The sequence below is a fragment of the Bos mutus genome, chromosome 6 (genome assembly GCF_027580195.1).
Source record: "Bos mutus isolate GX-2022 chromosome 6, NWIPB_WYAK_1.1, whole genome shotgun sequence".
Classification (NCBI taxonomy): domain Eukaryota; kingdom Metazoa; phylum Chordata; class Mammalia; order Artiodactyla; family Bovidae; genus Bos; species Bos mutus.
Window position 1 is genome coordinate 70,191,176 of NC_091622.1, and position 14,370 is coordinate 70,205,545.

The window sequence follows — 14,370 nt, forward strand, 5'->3', positions numbered from 1 at the left end:
AAATTATTGGAGTTCTTCAACATTAAATAAAGCTAGTGCTACAAAGATAAGTGCTAAATAAATCAGAACTCCTTTCTGATTTATTTACTTGCTTTTCTGAGTTTGCTGTAAGACTACCACAGTATACCCAGAATGAGGCCTGGTTTGTGCAAACACTTATACACATTTGTTTTTAGATTGAAACAATGTTTTCATATTACAAAATTGTTATATGACAGGTGTGATAACTGGAAATTATAAGTAGGCAGAAATAAGACTGAAATAAGTTTAAATTCTTCCTTTTAAAGTTGATTTACATTTTATGGATTACCAGTGTTAATATATCTCTTAATATATATCTTTACAGACCACTTAAAAAAACGTTTTCTGGGGGGGATGACAAAATGAAGTTCTTTTGCATCACCTTGTGTTTTGGTGCTGAACGGTGAACGCATTGTGAGCCGTTTTCCACGCCGTGATATTTCTTCTACAGTGCTGTGCTTAGTTGCTCAGTCGTATCTGACTCTGTGACCCCGGGGCTGTAGCCCACCAGGTTCCTCTGTCCATGAGGATTTTCCAGGCCAGAATACTGGAGTGGGTTGCCATGCCCTCCTCCAGGGGATCTTCCCAACCCAGGGATTGAACCCAGGTCTCCAGCATTGCAGGCAGATTCTTTACCATCTGAGCCACCCAGGAAGCCCAAATATCACTTTGCTATCTCCTTGCATGGATATTTCATGATTTCCTTAACCATTTCATGATTTCCTTAACCATCAGATACCAGTATCTGATACCATTTTGAGACATTGTGGTGTATGAGGTGGAACTCTGAAATGATGTGATTGAATTTTAAAAGAAATCTATTAAATGATTATTTAAAGTTTATAATTATCTTATTTAATCTCAAATGAGCAACCTTACTCTAGTGGCAGGAAGTCAATGAGGTTATCATCTGTCATTGTCTTTCATGCTCCTGTATCTTGAACATATGTCTAGGAAGATAAGCTGTGCTGGCTTGCAGGACAGTTCCAAATTAAGAAATAATGTTAGTATGGGTAGCTAATCTATGTAAAAATAGTTTCTTGTCTTTCTACATTAATTTTTTTATAGGTAATTTGAGATACTTGACAATATCTGAAGTCTGTTTTTATTTTCTTTTCCTGAACTTGAAATGAGTTTTTGTTCTTAAATTGCTTGGGAATTATGAGTGTTGTTTTTGATGTGACACTTTAATATCTTCTCCTTATGTAGAGGATCTCTGTGGTTGCAAGAATTGCTATAGACATTTAAACTGGAAGAATAAAGGAATATCATGGCAACCTACTTTTTAAAGTGGAGTTTGAGTCTCTTATATTTTGAAAAAATTTAGGTGTGTTGGCATGATTTTTCTTTCATGTCTCCTAAGAAACTTGGTGGTCTGGCTGGGTGTGTAGCTAATTTGGGGGATCTATTATGATTATACAGTGGAAGTGAGAAATAGATTTAAGAGCCTAGATCTGATAGATAGAGTGCCTGATGAACTATGGAATGAGGTTCGTGACATTGTACAGGAGACAGGGATCAAGACCATCCCCATGGAAAAGAAATGCAAAAAAGCAAAATGGCTGTCTGGGGAGGCCTTACACATAGCTGTGAAAAGAAGAGAAGCAAAAAGCAAAGGAGAAAAGGAAAGATATAAACACCTGAATGCAGAGTTCCAAAGAATAGCAAGAAGAGATAAGAAAGCCTTCTTCAGCGATCAATGCAAAGAAATAGAGGAAAACAACAGAATGGGAAAGACTAGAGATCTCTTCAAGAAAATCAGAGATACCAAAGGAACATTTCATGCAAAGATGAGCTCGATAAAGGACAGAAATGGTATGGACCTAACAGAAGCAGAAGATATTAAGAAGAGGTGGCAAGAATACACAGAAGAACTGTACAAAAACGATCTTCACGACCAAGATAATCACGATGGTGTGATCACTGGCCTAGAGCCAGACATCCTGGAATGTGAAGTCAAGTGGGCCTTAGAAAGCATCACTACGAACAAAGCTAGTGGAGGTGATGGAATTCCAGTGGAGCTATTCCAAATCCTGAACGATGATGCTGTGAAAGTGCTGCACTCAATATGCCAGCAAATTTGGAAACTCAGCAATGGCCACAGGACTGGAAAAGGTCAGTTTTCATTCCAATCCCAAAGAAAGACAATGCCAAAGAATGCTCAAACTACCGCACAATTGCACTCATCTCACACGCTAGTAAAGTAATGCTCAGAATTCTCCAAGCCAGGCTTCAGCAATATGTGAACCGTGAACTTCCTGATGTTCAACCTGCTTTTAGAAAAGGCAGAGGAACCAGAGATCAAATTGCCAACATCTGCTGGATCATGGAAAAGGCAAGAGAGTTCCAGAAAAGCATCTATTTCTGCTTTATTGACTATGCCAAAGCCTTTGACTGTGTGGATCACAATAAACTGTGGAAAATTCTGAAAGAGATGGGAATACCAGACCACCTGATCTGCCTCTTGAGAAATTTGTATGCCGGTCAGGAAGCACCAGTTAGAACTGAACATGGAACAACAGACTGCTTCCAAATAGGAAAAGGAGTATGTCAAGGCTGTATATTGTCACCCTGTTTATTTAACTTATATGCAGAGTACATCATGAGAAACGCTGGACTGGAAGAAGCACAAGCTGGAATCAAGATTGCCAGGAGAAATATCAATAACCTCAGATATGCAGATGACACCACCCTTATGGCAGAAAGTGAAGAGGAACTCAAAAGCCTCTTGATGAAAGTGAAAGAGGAGAGTGAAAAAGTTGGCGTAAAGCTCAACATTCAGAAAACGAAGATCATGGCATCCGGTTCCATCACTTCATGGGAAATAGATGGGGAAACAGTGGAAACAGTGTCAGACTTTATTTTTCTGGGCTCCAAAATCACTGCAGATGGTGACTGCAGCCATGAAATTAAAAGACGCTTACTCCTTGGAAGGAACGTTATGACCAACCTAGATAGCATATTCAAAAGCAGAGACATTACTTTGCCAACAAAGGTTCATCTAGTCAAGGCTATGGTTTTTCCTGTGGTCATGTATGGATGTGAGAGTTGGACTGTGAAGAAGGCTGAGTGCCGACGAATTGATGCTTTTGAACTGTGGTGTTGGAGAAGACTCTTGAGAGTCCCTTGGACTGCAAGGAGATCCAACCAGTCCATTCTGAAGGAGATCAGCCCTGGGATTTCTTTGGAAGGAATGATGCTAAAGCTGAAACTCCAGTACTTTGGCCACCTCATGTGAAGAGTTGACTCACTGGAAAAGACTCTGATGCTGGGAGGGATTGGGGGCAAGAGGAGAAGGGGACGACAGGATGAGATGGCTAGATGGCATCACTGACTGGATGGACGTGAGTCTCAGTGAACTCTGGAGTTGGTGATGGACAGGGAGGCCTGGCGTGCTGCGATTCATGGGGTTGCAAAGAGTCGGACAGGACTGAGCAACTGATCTGATCTGATCTGATTCAATCACTGAACTGATTGGAGAACAGGATAACCTATCTAGATCGTTAGGCCCTTTGTTGGTATGATCTGGCCATTATTTCATGTTTATGGTGAGAAAGCAGGAGAAGAGGTTTGTAACTGCCTACTTCAGTATTCCTGGGCCTTCCCTGATGGCTCACACAGTAAAGAATCTACCTGCAATGCAGGAGACCAGGTTCATTCCCTAGGTCTGGAATATCTCCTGGAGAAGGGAATGGCCACCCACTCCAGTATGCTTGCCTAGAGAATTCCATGAATCTGGTGGGCTACAGTCCATGGGGTCAGAGTCTGACCCGACTGAGACACTTCACTTTTTCATTTTCAAACTTCAGCTAGAATTGACCCAGGCCCTGGGACATACTTTTCTAAAAATAGCCTGAGTAGTCGCTTTCATGTGAGTGGAACTGCTGCTCTGTGGAAATTTCCTTTCCAATTGAGCCCCATGTGTTTTAACATCAAATTAGTCCCCTTCGGTTACAGATGTATACACGGTCACCTATAATGTATAGTGGAAATTTAAATTAATCCAAGAATAGGTATGTAATTTTTCAACGGGCATTGTGTTAACCCTTCTCTTCCACTTCTAAATTAATGTGGCAAAATGAATCCACTACTTATACAGAGTAGAAAAATAGCACCTTATCACATGTCTGCACTCCTAGGCAGCAAGCTGGACTGCGTTGTAACATGTGTACACATCCCCGCACCCCAACCCCTGGGTCACTGGTGATGGTGCTCTTGTAAATTGAGCACAGTGATTCTGGCTGAGAAAGGCTTTCTCCAAGTAGTTTCATCATTTTTTGTAAAGCTAACTTCTAGGATAGGGAGATCTTTTTGATGGCTGTTTAGAATAAGGATTGACAAACTGTAGCCTTCTGGCCAGATTTTACAAGTATCCTGTTTGTGAATGGCTCATAATCTAAGAATTTTTTTTTATTTCTTTGGGATGGGTGGGAAGTAGGAATGATTTTAAAAAACAAGATTTGTGAGATGTGAAAAAGTCAAATTTCAGTGTGTGTGAATAAAATTTTAGTGGAACACAGCCTTGCACATTTGCATACATGTCTGTGGCTACATTTGTGGCAGAATTGAGTGTATGTAAGGGAGACTCATAACCCCTAAAATGTAGAATATTTAGTTTCACCTTTCACATCAAAAGTTTGCATAATTTTTATTTAGGACATCACTTTATTAGGAGAATGATTTTTTTTTAATGATGGACATTCTGCAAAACATAACTCGATGCAGAAGACTGTAGTTGGAAGTTTTGTTTAGTTGGTTAAATGAATTTCTGTTAAAGTACTCACACACCAGTTTGTAGATGTCTTTAAGAAAGTATAAAACAAAATGTAATTTCTTTCATTTTTTTAATTGAAATATGGTTGATATAGAGTGTTTTGTTAGTTTCTGGTGTACAGCAAAGTGTTTCGGTTCTGTGTGTGAGTGTGTGTATATATTCTTTTTCATATTCTTTTCCATTATGATTTATTGCAGGATACTGAATATAATTCCCTATGCTATACAGTAGGATCTTGTAGTTTATTTTGTATATATTAGTATCCAAAATGTACCTTCAAAATATCTGTTCTGGAGATTTTTTTTTAAGTATAATACTCCTTTTATAGGTAAAAGTTAACTGGAGTTTTTAAATACTTTTTTAGTTGATTTAAATTCCTATATTATAATGATATTATGGCAGGAATGTGGATTTGACACAGATCCAAATTAGGATAGTGACAAATTGCTACAAAGCATCGCTGTCTTGCTGTTAAATATCATCAGACCTGCAATTGTAAAAACAAATTCGTCCTTGTGGTTCCTTTTCATTTAGTCTTTTGTTATATGGGCACTTGGGCTTCCCAGGTGGTTCAGTGGTAAAGAATCCACCTGCCAATGCAGGAGATACAGGTTCAATCCCTGGGTCAGAAAGATCCCCTGGAGAGGGAAATGGCAACCCACTCCAATATTCTTGCCTGGAAAATCCCATGGACAGAGGAGCCTGGCAGGCTACAGTCCCTGGTGTTGCAGAGTTGGACACACACATGTTCACACATGGACACACACACACACACACACACGGACACACACACACACGGACACTAAAGTCTGAGTTCTTTGCTGATTAGAGAGTGTAGGCAGATGTGTGTTTGTAGCAAGAGTTGGTGGAGTCAGTCAGGGTAAGCCAAAAACTATGCTCATCTCTTTCGCACCAGTTACTTGTATACCTCCTCCCACCCCCAGCCCCCCAGCTCCTATTATCTGTGCTGTATTTTTTAAAATTCAACTTGTTCTTGCCTTCCTTACGGACCTGATGGTGGTGAAAAGGAATTTTTTTTAAGATCATATATCTGTGGGATAAATCAGCAAATGGTTGGGGTTTTTAATTGCATGAGCACTAAATTCTCAGAAGAGTTACAAGCACTCTGAAATCTGCCTACAAGCTGATCAGTGTTGTCGGAGATGCCAGATGACTCAGGTCCACAGTGCTTTGAAAGGAGACAAGGCTATTTTTTTATCTCTACAGGAAATACATAACTTATACACCTCTTAGGCTTATCTAAACCTCCAACTTGGGAGGATTTAGGGAATGTGTCATTTGGTATACTGCTGATTGCAGAATATCTAAGAAAACACAGCTCAGATTTAACCTGGTGAATTGCAGGGAGTTATGTATCTTTAAAAGCAAAATGTATATTTAATGACTTAGACGGTGCGTTGAGGCACTTACAAAATGCAGATGAGCCCAGATTTTCATTTTTAGGAATCAGAATTATACCTAGCTCATTCTTTATGCATTAAACATGTTCTTGTGCAACTTGCCACGTATAGCCCAAGCTGTACTCGTGTAATTTAGCCCTTTCAGAATGAAGTCTCTTGTCACCAGCATTAGGGACAGGGCTGGAATTAGGATGAGGCAAGAGAGATGCCTAGGGTGCAGAATTTAAGGAGGTGCTCACTCTTGGTGTCTACCTGAATCTGCAGGGCCTGGAGGATGAGAGCCTTCTTAAATTCCTCACCTTCGGTGTTTTTCTTGCCACATCCTTGTCTTGGCCCTGATGGGGTCCCTTGAAGATTCTCTAAAATAACCCCATTCTGGGTCAGATTCTCAAATTACTTAATCTTGGGGGAGGTGAGGTGGGCCAGGAATGTGCTTTTTAACCTCATCTCTCTGTGCTTCAAATGCACCTTGAGGTTTGAGCGGCCCTCTGAGCCTGGTTGGCCAGCTTACGAGCCAACAGGACAAAAGCTGCTTGGCTTGCCTCAGGTTATAGTTGGGATAGTAGCTTAAAAATGTGCCTGATTAACCAGCACACAGGAACAAGTAGGCCAGCCGGACCACACTGTTTGCCAGCCCTGGCCATTGTATAACTGCTACCAGGTGTCACGCTGGAAGGCTTGGATCTTAGGGCACTTGTAACCAAAGGTAAATGTAGTTGATTATGTAATTTTCAGCTGTTCCAATTTTTAAATTAAAAATGTTTTATAAGTTTATTATTAGCTGTGCTCATTATAAAAAAAATTAGAAAATAAGTCAGAAGAATGAAACAGATAAACATAATGCACCCTTTCAGCCCCCTCTTTTTTTTCCTTCTGAGTAATAGTTAATTCCACTAAAAATCCAGCATGTAGCATTAGGAACAATGAATGACAAGAAGAAGGTTGTTATGAGGAAATCTGTCTTATATCCAGTTGTCTTTGCTATCTGTGTGTGGACCTTCTCTCCTCGTTAATCTCAGTATGGAAGAAAAAAATCCACATGGCCAGGTTTATGTGTGGATTTCTTATCTTGTGGCCCACTATTGCAAAATGGTGTAACAGGAAAGTCACCATAGGCTGTTATTCCAGGTTCCTGCTTGTGACACCAATTGAATTCCTTTGGAATTTGAAGGACTTGTTTCTTTGGGAGGACTTAATAATTAACAGCTCTTACTGTGTGTCTGCCATAGGTCAGACTCTGCTAGGAGTCAGAAGTACAATCGGTAAGACATGGTCTTTGCCCTTGAGAACAGTCGGATGGAGGCAGACCAGGATATTATAGAAGTGCGTCAGGTGCTCTGAAGTGCTTCGGGAGTAGGGAAGCGAGACCAACCAACTTGGCTTTGCAGAGTTGAGGATGGCTAGGAAAAGGAGATGACACTTGAATTGAGTCCAGAGAGACCTGCCGTATGGCGCCTGCCGTCTTCAGCAAATAGCATTCTCCTAAAGTTCCACTATTTTCTGTGTTATGTCCTACTTTTCAGCCTGGTCACACAGTTGCCCATGATAATTAAATGAAACTTGCCAGATGGATGCTTTCGCAAGACGATGGCTTGTCTTCTTGCTCTATTTGTGAAAGCTGGCGTTGGATCCAAACTCTCAAGGATGCCCCTACCTTGAGATTGCTTTTGGAGTGTTGCTCTTTTGTGTGTATTAGCCAAATGGCCTGCCCGTCAGCAGGGCCAGGTTGAATGACAGGTGGGTGTGCCATGCATGCAGACACTTTGATCCCTGCCAAGCCATTTTGCCTGCAAGGAGATGAGGTGCTGAGAGGTTGTTCTACAAAGATGTCATTTATCAGTGTTACCTTCCTTCGAAGAAATTAGTTTCTGACCTGTTGGCCTTTTCCTCTGACCAAATATATTTATTTTTTCTATCAGTTGCAATGTAATCAATGTCAAATTCCCAGTTCTTCGGGTTAAAACACATACATGTTATCATGCTGTCTTAAGCAGTTTCTCTTCAATATCTAATATCTTTAGATATTGAAGAGAATCTTTAGAATGACCAATACAGTTAACTTAATTGGTACCAAACTTGATTAACCTAGGAAGGTGGGTACTCTAAGGAGAAAAAATAATAAATGAGTAATAAATTAGTAATTAATACTTCTTATAAAATATTTAAAAAATTTATTTACTGGCTGTTCTGGGTCTTAGTCAAGGCATGTAGGATCTTCAGTTGCAGCATGTGGGATCTAGTTCCCTGACCAAAGATCAAACCCAGGCCCCCTGCACTGGGACATGGAGTCTTAGTCACTGAAGCACCAGGGAAGTCCCATTAATTAATGCTTTTACTGTTTGATTTCTGTGAATCATTCTGGATTCTTTGTCAAGAATCATTTCATTTCATTGTCACAACATCACTATGAAGAATTCCTGTTGTTACTATTGTTATTCCCATTGGCTACCCGGAGACTTGGTGGAGAGCAGAGATCCACCAAGAGCCAGAGCTTGGGTACAGTTCTGTCTACCACACGCATGGCCACCCGTAGCTCTGTGCACAGGCTTGGGGTCGGCACCTGCGATGCTGTACCAGGGATGCGGGATGAGCTCATCACCGTCCCTGCCATCAGATGCTTCCAGTGTGGTTTACTCATTCTCAGAGGGTTCGAATCCTTCAAGTGTATTACCAGTAGAACAGCTGAATGTAAGTTCTTTTTCTGTTCACTAATCTCAAGAATTTGCAGGGTACCTTTGATTGAATATCAGTTGATTATTATAGTTACACAGAAATGTCAAATGAGAGCATTCCTGCTGATACAGTTTACTTTTTCAGTGATTGTACTCAGGTTTAGACGTATGTATGAGTAAAACTCTTGGGCTGGTTTCCTCTTCTAATTTTCTATTCCTATTTTGCATTTGAAATAAAAGTTGGGAGTTAAAAGCCCATATTGTGTTTTACTCTGATGTTTTGGCTTCTCTTTAAAGGGGTGATTCAGCTCCTTGTCTGCACCATCCCTTCCACCCCATCAAAAAAAGGAGGGGGGACATTTCCGAGGGGGGGGGATCTTCTCTTTTCCCGTAACCCCTCCTAATTTCTTCTAGTTCCTGCAATAACTTGACATTCCAATGAGATCCTGATGGCAGGAATACTTTAATAAACAGTGTTGTTGTTAAGTCACATCTGACTCTTGGCACCCTCATGGACTGCAGCACATCAGGCTTCCCTGTCCCTCACTGTCTCCTGGGGTTTGTCCAAGTTCATGTCCATTGAATCGGTGATGCCATTCATCCATCCATCTCATCCTCTGCCACCCTTTTCTCCTCCTGCCCTCAATCTTTCCCAGCATCAGGGTATATTCGAATGAGTCAGCTTTTCGCATCAGGTGGCCCAGAGTATTGGAGCTTCAGCATCTTCACCTGTTAGACAGTTGGGAACCCTGGAATCCTGATTAGAACCCATCTTTCAGGTTCCCCATCCCTGGGGACAGAAACCTTGCCAGGTGGTCCTGCAACCTCAGTGATCCCTGAGGCAGGGAGAGCTCAGAGACCCCCACATCCACAGGATGAACAGTCCACACGGGGGCTGGGTAGCTCTAACCGGGAAAGCCTTTTTCTTGGTCAAACCTTCACATCCGCCTACCTGTACCTTCCATTCTCTGGTTCACATTCTCCCCTTTGAGCAACATGTTCCCTCAGGGTCCCCTTAAGCTTTGAGAAAGTTTTTAAAAATTCAGAAATTGTGGAGGGAGCCTTGGTGAGGTTTTCCAGCAGTCTGACATACAGCCACTTCTCTCTTCCTCCAGCAAAACCAGAAATCCTGACGCATGACAGGCTGGTGAATGGCATGCTACAGTGCGTGGCCGCAGGGTTCCCGGAGCCAACCATCGATTGGTACTTTTGTCCAGGAACTGAGCAGAGGTGAGATGATTATTTTGGCTACCACTTAATACTCATCAGGAAAAGACTGCAATTCAGTTGAATTTCAAATATTTTTCAAAGTATTTTTTTTAAACTTTGTTTTGATTAATTTTTTTCTATCTATGTGGCTTTTTAGAGAGCATAATTGCTCTATTTTTCTTGGTAGACATTAATTTTGTTTGCTGAAACATGATTACTGAACGACGTCTTTATTTTGGTGGTTATCTTTTGGATTTATCATGCAATTTCCAGCCTGCAGGTAGATAAAGCAATTTCCCAGGACAGAGTAATTAGATTTCCAATATATACACAGGAGGTAATATGTGTGGGAAATGTGACTGTAGTTATCATGAAAAAAATTACCTCAGAAGTTAATTGCCAAGTTACCAAAAAAGTAATGATCGCACAATTACCATACATATGGTGCTGGGGAGCTACATGTTTTAAAAAGGTTTTCTCCTTGATGAGGTGCTCAGCCCCTGAGTGGAGCGCATCTGGAATTGTACTTCCTCTCTTTCACAATCCACACTTAAGCCTTAAATTGTCCTTTCGCATTACCTGAAGATGAAAATGGGGTCAGCTTCACTGTTTTTATCCATCAAATGCTATTTTACGCTCAGGCTTTAAAGCCCAGTGTAACATCACAATTGAGTAGTCACAATAATAATAGAAATTTTATTTTTCACAGAATAGCTCTTTAAAAAAAAAAAAATAAACAGCAAGTTGGAGAGGTTACATAAGACTGTTGTTTTCAGCTGGGTTTTAGTTGAGTGTTTACTTTGGGGGAGAAGGAGAGAGGTTCAAGACCCCTGGAAAGTTTGCCCACAGGGGACACAGCCCCAGGAGTTGTAGACATTCGCTGAGAAAATGTTTATGGAATACCAACTGTATGCTGGACATGGGTCTAGTGAACAAAACACACCTGAGTCCCATTAGTGAGTTTATATTCTAGTGAGTAGAGATGGATAGAAGACTGACAACTACCATATGCAGGTGTTACGAGCTAAGGGAGAAAGCCAGGTATGGGAACAAAATTGCTAGGCATGTGCGGGGGATAATTTAAAATACAGTCATCTGAGTCTGGTTCCTGATGATCTTTGCCACCTGGAGTTCATTCAACCCAGCAGGCACTATCTCCATCTCCCTCCATGGCACTTCGAGCCAAAGCACCCTCACTTCCGGGGTGTGGGGGTGGCCCTGTCTTCATCCTTATAGACCTTATTGCTTTCCTCCTCCGCCGTCTTCCTTTTCAACCCTGCATACATCTGTTCACAATTACTCTATTTATAAATGGCTGCTGTGCAGGAATGGGAGCCAGCCGTCTTACTGAATTCATCTCTAATCCTTTCAGTAACCCTCCAAGATGGGTATTACTACCCCAATTTTACAGCTGTAGGAACTGAGTCTTGGAGACTTTTAAGTACTACTCACAAGTCAACAGAGTAGGTGTTTGAGTCCGGATTTCAAACCCACATCTCACCTCAAAACCTCTTCTCTTCCTCCTCTTCCAAGTGCTTTTCTTGCTCTCAGTGCCACAGACATGTTCATTTGTCATCACACTTCCACTTGTAAAAGGGAGTATCTGATTATGAATCTCTGACTTGGTTTTAAAAGTATGCCGTATCCGATGCCTTCAGTTGATTTTCTCTGAGAGTAAGTCTGGGCCGCTGTTTCTCCCACCTAGGTGTTCTGTTCCCGTTGGGCCAGTGGATGTACAGATCCAAAACTCATCTGTCTCACCATTTGGAAAACTAGTGGTTTATAGCACCATTGATGACAGCACATTCAAACACAATGGGACGGTGGAGTGCAGGGCTTATAACGATGTGGGCAAGAGTTCTGCCTCTTTTAACTTTGCATTTAAAGGTAACAGCAAAGGTATATTTCTTTTTAATCCAATTTAAGGGGATGTTTAGACTCTGCCTGCCATGTCAATCATGACTTTTAAGTCCATTCCATCACTGGCATGTCATTTCCGGTAATATCTACATTACGCATGTGATTGTCATCAAATGTACTAAGTTTCATTCTGTGCTAGTTTGTTAATAAAGTGTGTGCAGTAACCATGCACTTTATGTGTTATATGTATTATGTGTGTGCACATATGTATATATGTGTGTATGCATGTGCATGTGTGTATATATATAAAATTGTGTATTTCCAACTGTTTCCATTAGAAAAGGGTAGAGAAATAAAATAGGGGAAGTAGATTTACCTTATACCCAAACAGAATCGGAATTAAGGACAATTAAAAAATATAAATTCAATTAAAAATTATTTAAATTGTTACTTAAAATCAGCTATTTTAACACATCACCAGATACCATGTTAGAAAGTTAACATTAACTTTTGTGAAATCATGTTAATGAGCTATTTTCTTTTAACATCTTTAAAATCTGATTCATGAATGACTAGCTCTCCCAACATAAGTTAAATGATCCTGTAGACAAATTGATGAATTGGTATGAAGTTGGAAGACAAAAGAACTCGGTGCATACATTCGTAGGGTTCGGTTTGTGTTTTCTTCAGTTGGCAAAGACGAGTGCCAAAAAGTGGTATTTGTTCAGTATTTGAGTGATGAGGGGAAGAGTCTTATATTGTTCTTCATCATGGATGTTTTTTTTCCAGGCAGGGCAATGAAAAGAACACTTTAAAAAATGTTTTTCTCAGTTGTGAAAGACACTCAATGCTCCATGTAGAAAATTTGGGAAATACAGGAAAGCATAAAGAATAAAGTAATAAAACATCCATAAAGGAAACATCTTAAAGTTCAAGGCAGGAATCTGAAGTGCAAAGTTCACTCAGATGTCACTTTTTACTGAAAAACTGCCTAACGTTATTCTTGTGCTGTGGAAATCTCAGCTTCTTTCCCACAGTTTTCTGGTTGAAAGTGCTTATGTTAAAAGATCCTTAGAGTAAAATAATAGCCAAGGCAGGGAGCTCAGATGCACCTGGTTTGACTCCTACTGTGATGGGCGGTAGGTAGTGCGGGAGGTGGGTGAGTTGGAGGTGAGAGGTGTTGTGTGATGATCTGATGCAGCTAATAGGTTGTGATTCCACATCCCTCTTTGATTTTAGAACAAATCCATGCTCACACCCTGTTCACGCCGTTGCTGATTGGTTTTGTGATCGCAGCTGGTTTAATGTGTATCTTCGTGATGATTCTTACATACAAATACTTGCAGGTAACCATTTATTTGTCCTCTCCCTCAAATGCTATAATGGTGAACCATTAACCATTAAAAGATGACTCCTTTCCCTTTCTCCCTCCACAGAAACCCATGTATGAAGTACAGTGGAAAGTTGTCGAGGAGATAAATGGAAACAATTATGTTTACATAGACCCAACACAACTTCCTTATGATCACAAATGGGAGTTTCCCAGGAACAGGCTGAGTTTTGGTCAGTATACTACAGGGGTTTTCCATGACACCTTTTTGTTTTCACATCGCATTGCCTTTAGGGAATCCCAATAACTTTCTTTATTTTATTTCACTTGAAACAATAAGGTTTTTTTCTGTGATTTCACTGCCTTTGGTAGATTTGGCATCAAGTACACTTTAGGGAAGTGTATCTTGACACATTTGTCCCTAATTCCTTTATTGGTTTTGAAATGACACAAATGTTTCTTCAGTTCCACCACCACCACTTATTCCCTTGTCTTCCTTCCTACAGGGAAAACCCTGGGTGCTGGCGCCTTCGGGAAAGTTGTTGAGGCCACCGCTTATGGCTTAATTAAATCAGATGCAGCCATGACTGTTGCTGTCAAGATGCTCAAACGTAAGTTCCTGCAGGCTGTTATGGGTGCTCACCGTCAGTGTCCCAGATTTGCTTTTTGCTAAAATAAGATGTTTTTAATTTTAGCAAGCGCCCATTTAACAGAACGAGAAGCCCTAATGTCTGAACTCAAAGTCTTGAGTTACCTCGGTAATCATATGAATATTGTGAATCTTCTGGGAGCGTGCACCATTGGAGGTAAGGCTGTGGCCAACCTGCCTCTTGTAATTGGTCAAATTATCAAAAGGCGGGAGATTTTGATATGATTTTTGACAATGCTTGATTATAAGCTCCTTGCAGGATTTTGACCCAAATGGTTAACCTCTTGCTGGATTTCCCCCGACCCCCTGAATGTTAAGAATGTATATTTTCATGTATATAAGAATATATGGGGCTTCTCTGGTGGCTCAGATGATAAAGAATCTGCCTGCAATGCAGGAGACCCAGGTTCATGTGTCTTGTTCTTAAGAATTAC

General features: G+C 40.7%; 1 protein-coding gene across 2 annotated transcripts in view; it reads left to right on the plus strand.

The window, feature by feature from the left end:
• The window catches only part of KIT (KIT proto-oncogene, receptor tyrosine kinase), an 87,158-nt gene that overhangs the window by 60,804 nt on the left and 11,984 nt on the right, over positions 1–14,370 (plus strand). The window contains exons 8-13 of one of the 2 annotated variants that reach the window (XM_014481500.2): positions 10,004–10,118; positions 11,803–11,996; positions 13,197–13,303; positions 13,394–13,520; positions 13,794–13,898; positions 13,983–14,093. In XM_014481500.2, the coding sequence (XP_014336986.2) occupies positions 10,004–10,118; positions 11,803–11,996; positions 13,197–13,303; positions 13,394–13,520; positions 13,794–13,898; positions 13,983–14,093 (759 nt within the window). The remainder of the gene's footprint in view (positions 1–10,003; positions 10,119–11,802; positions 11,997–13,196; positions 13,304–13,393; positions 13,521–13,793; positions 13,899–13,982; positions 14,094–14,370) is intronic. The other variant, XM_014481501.2, reaches the window with a different exon arrangement.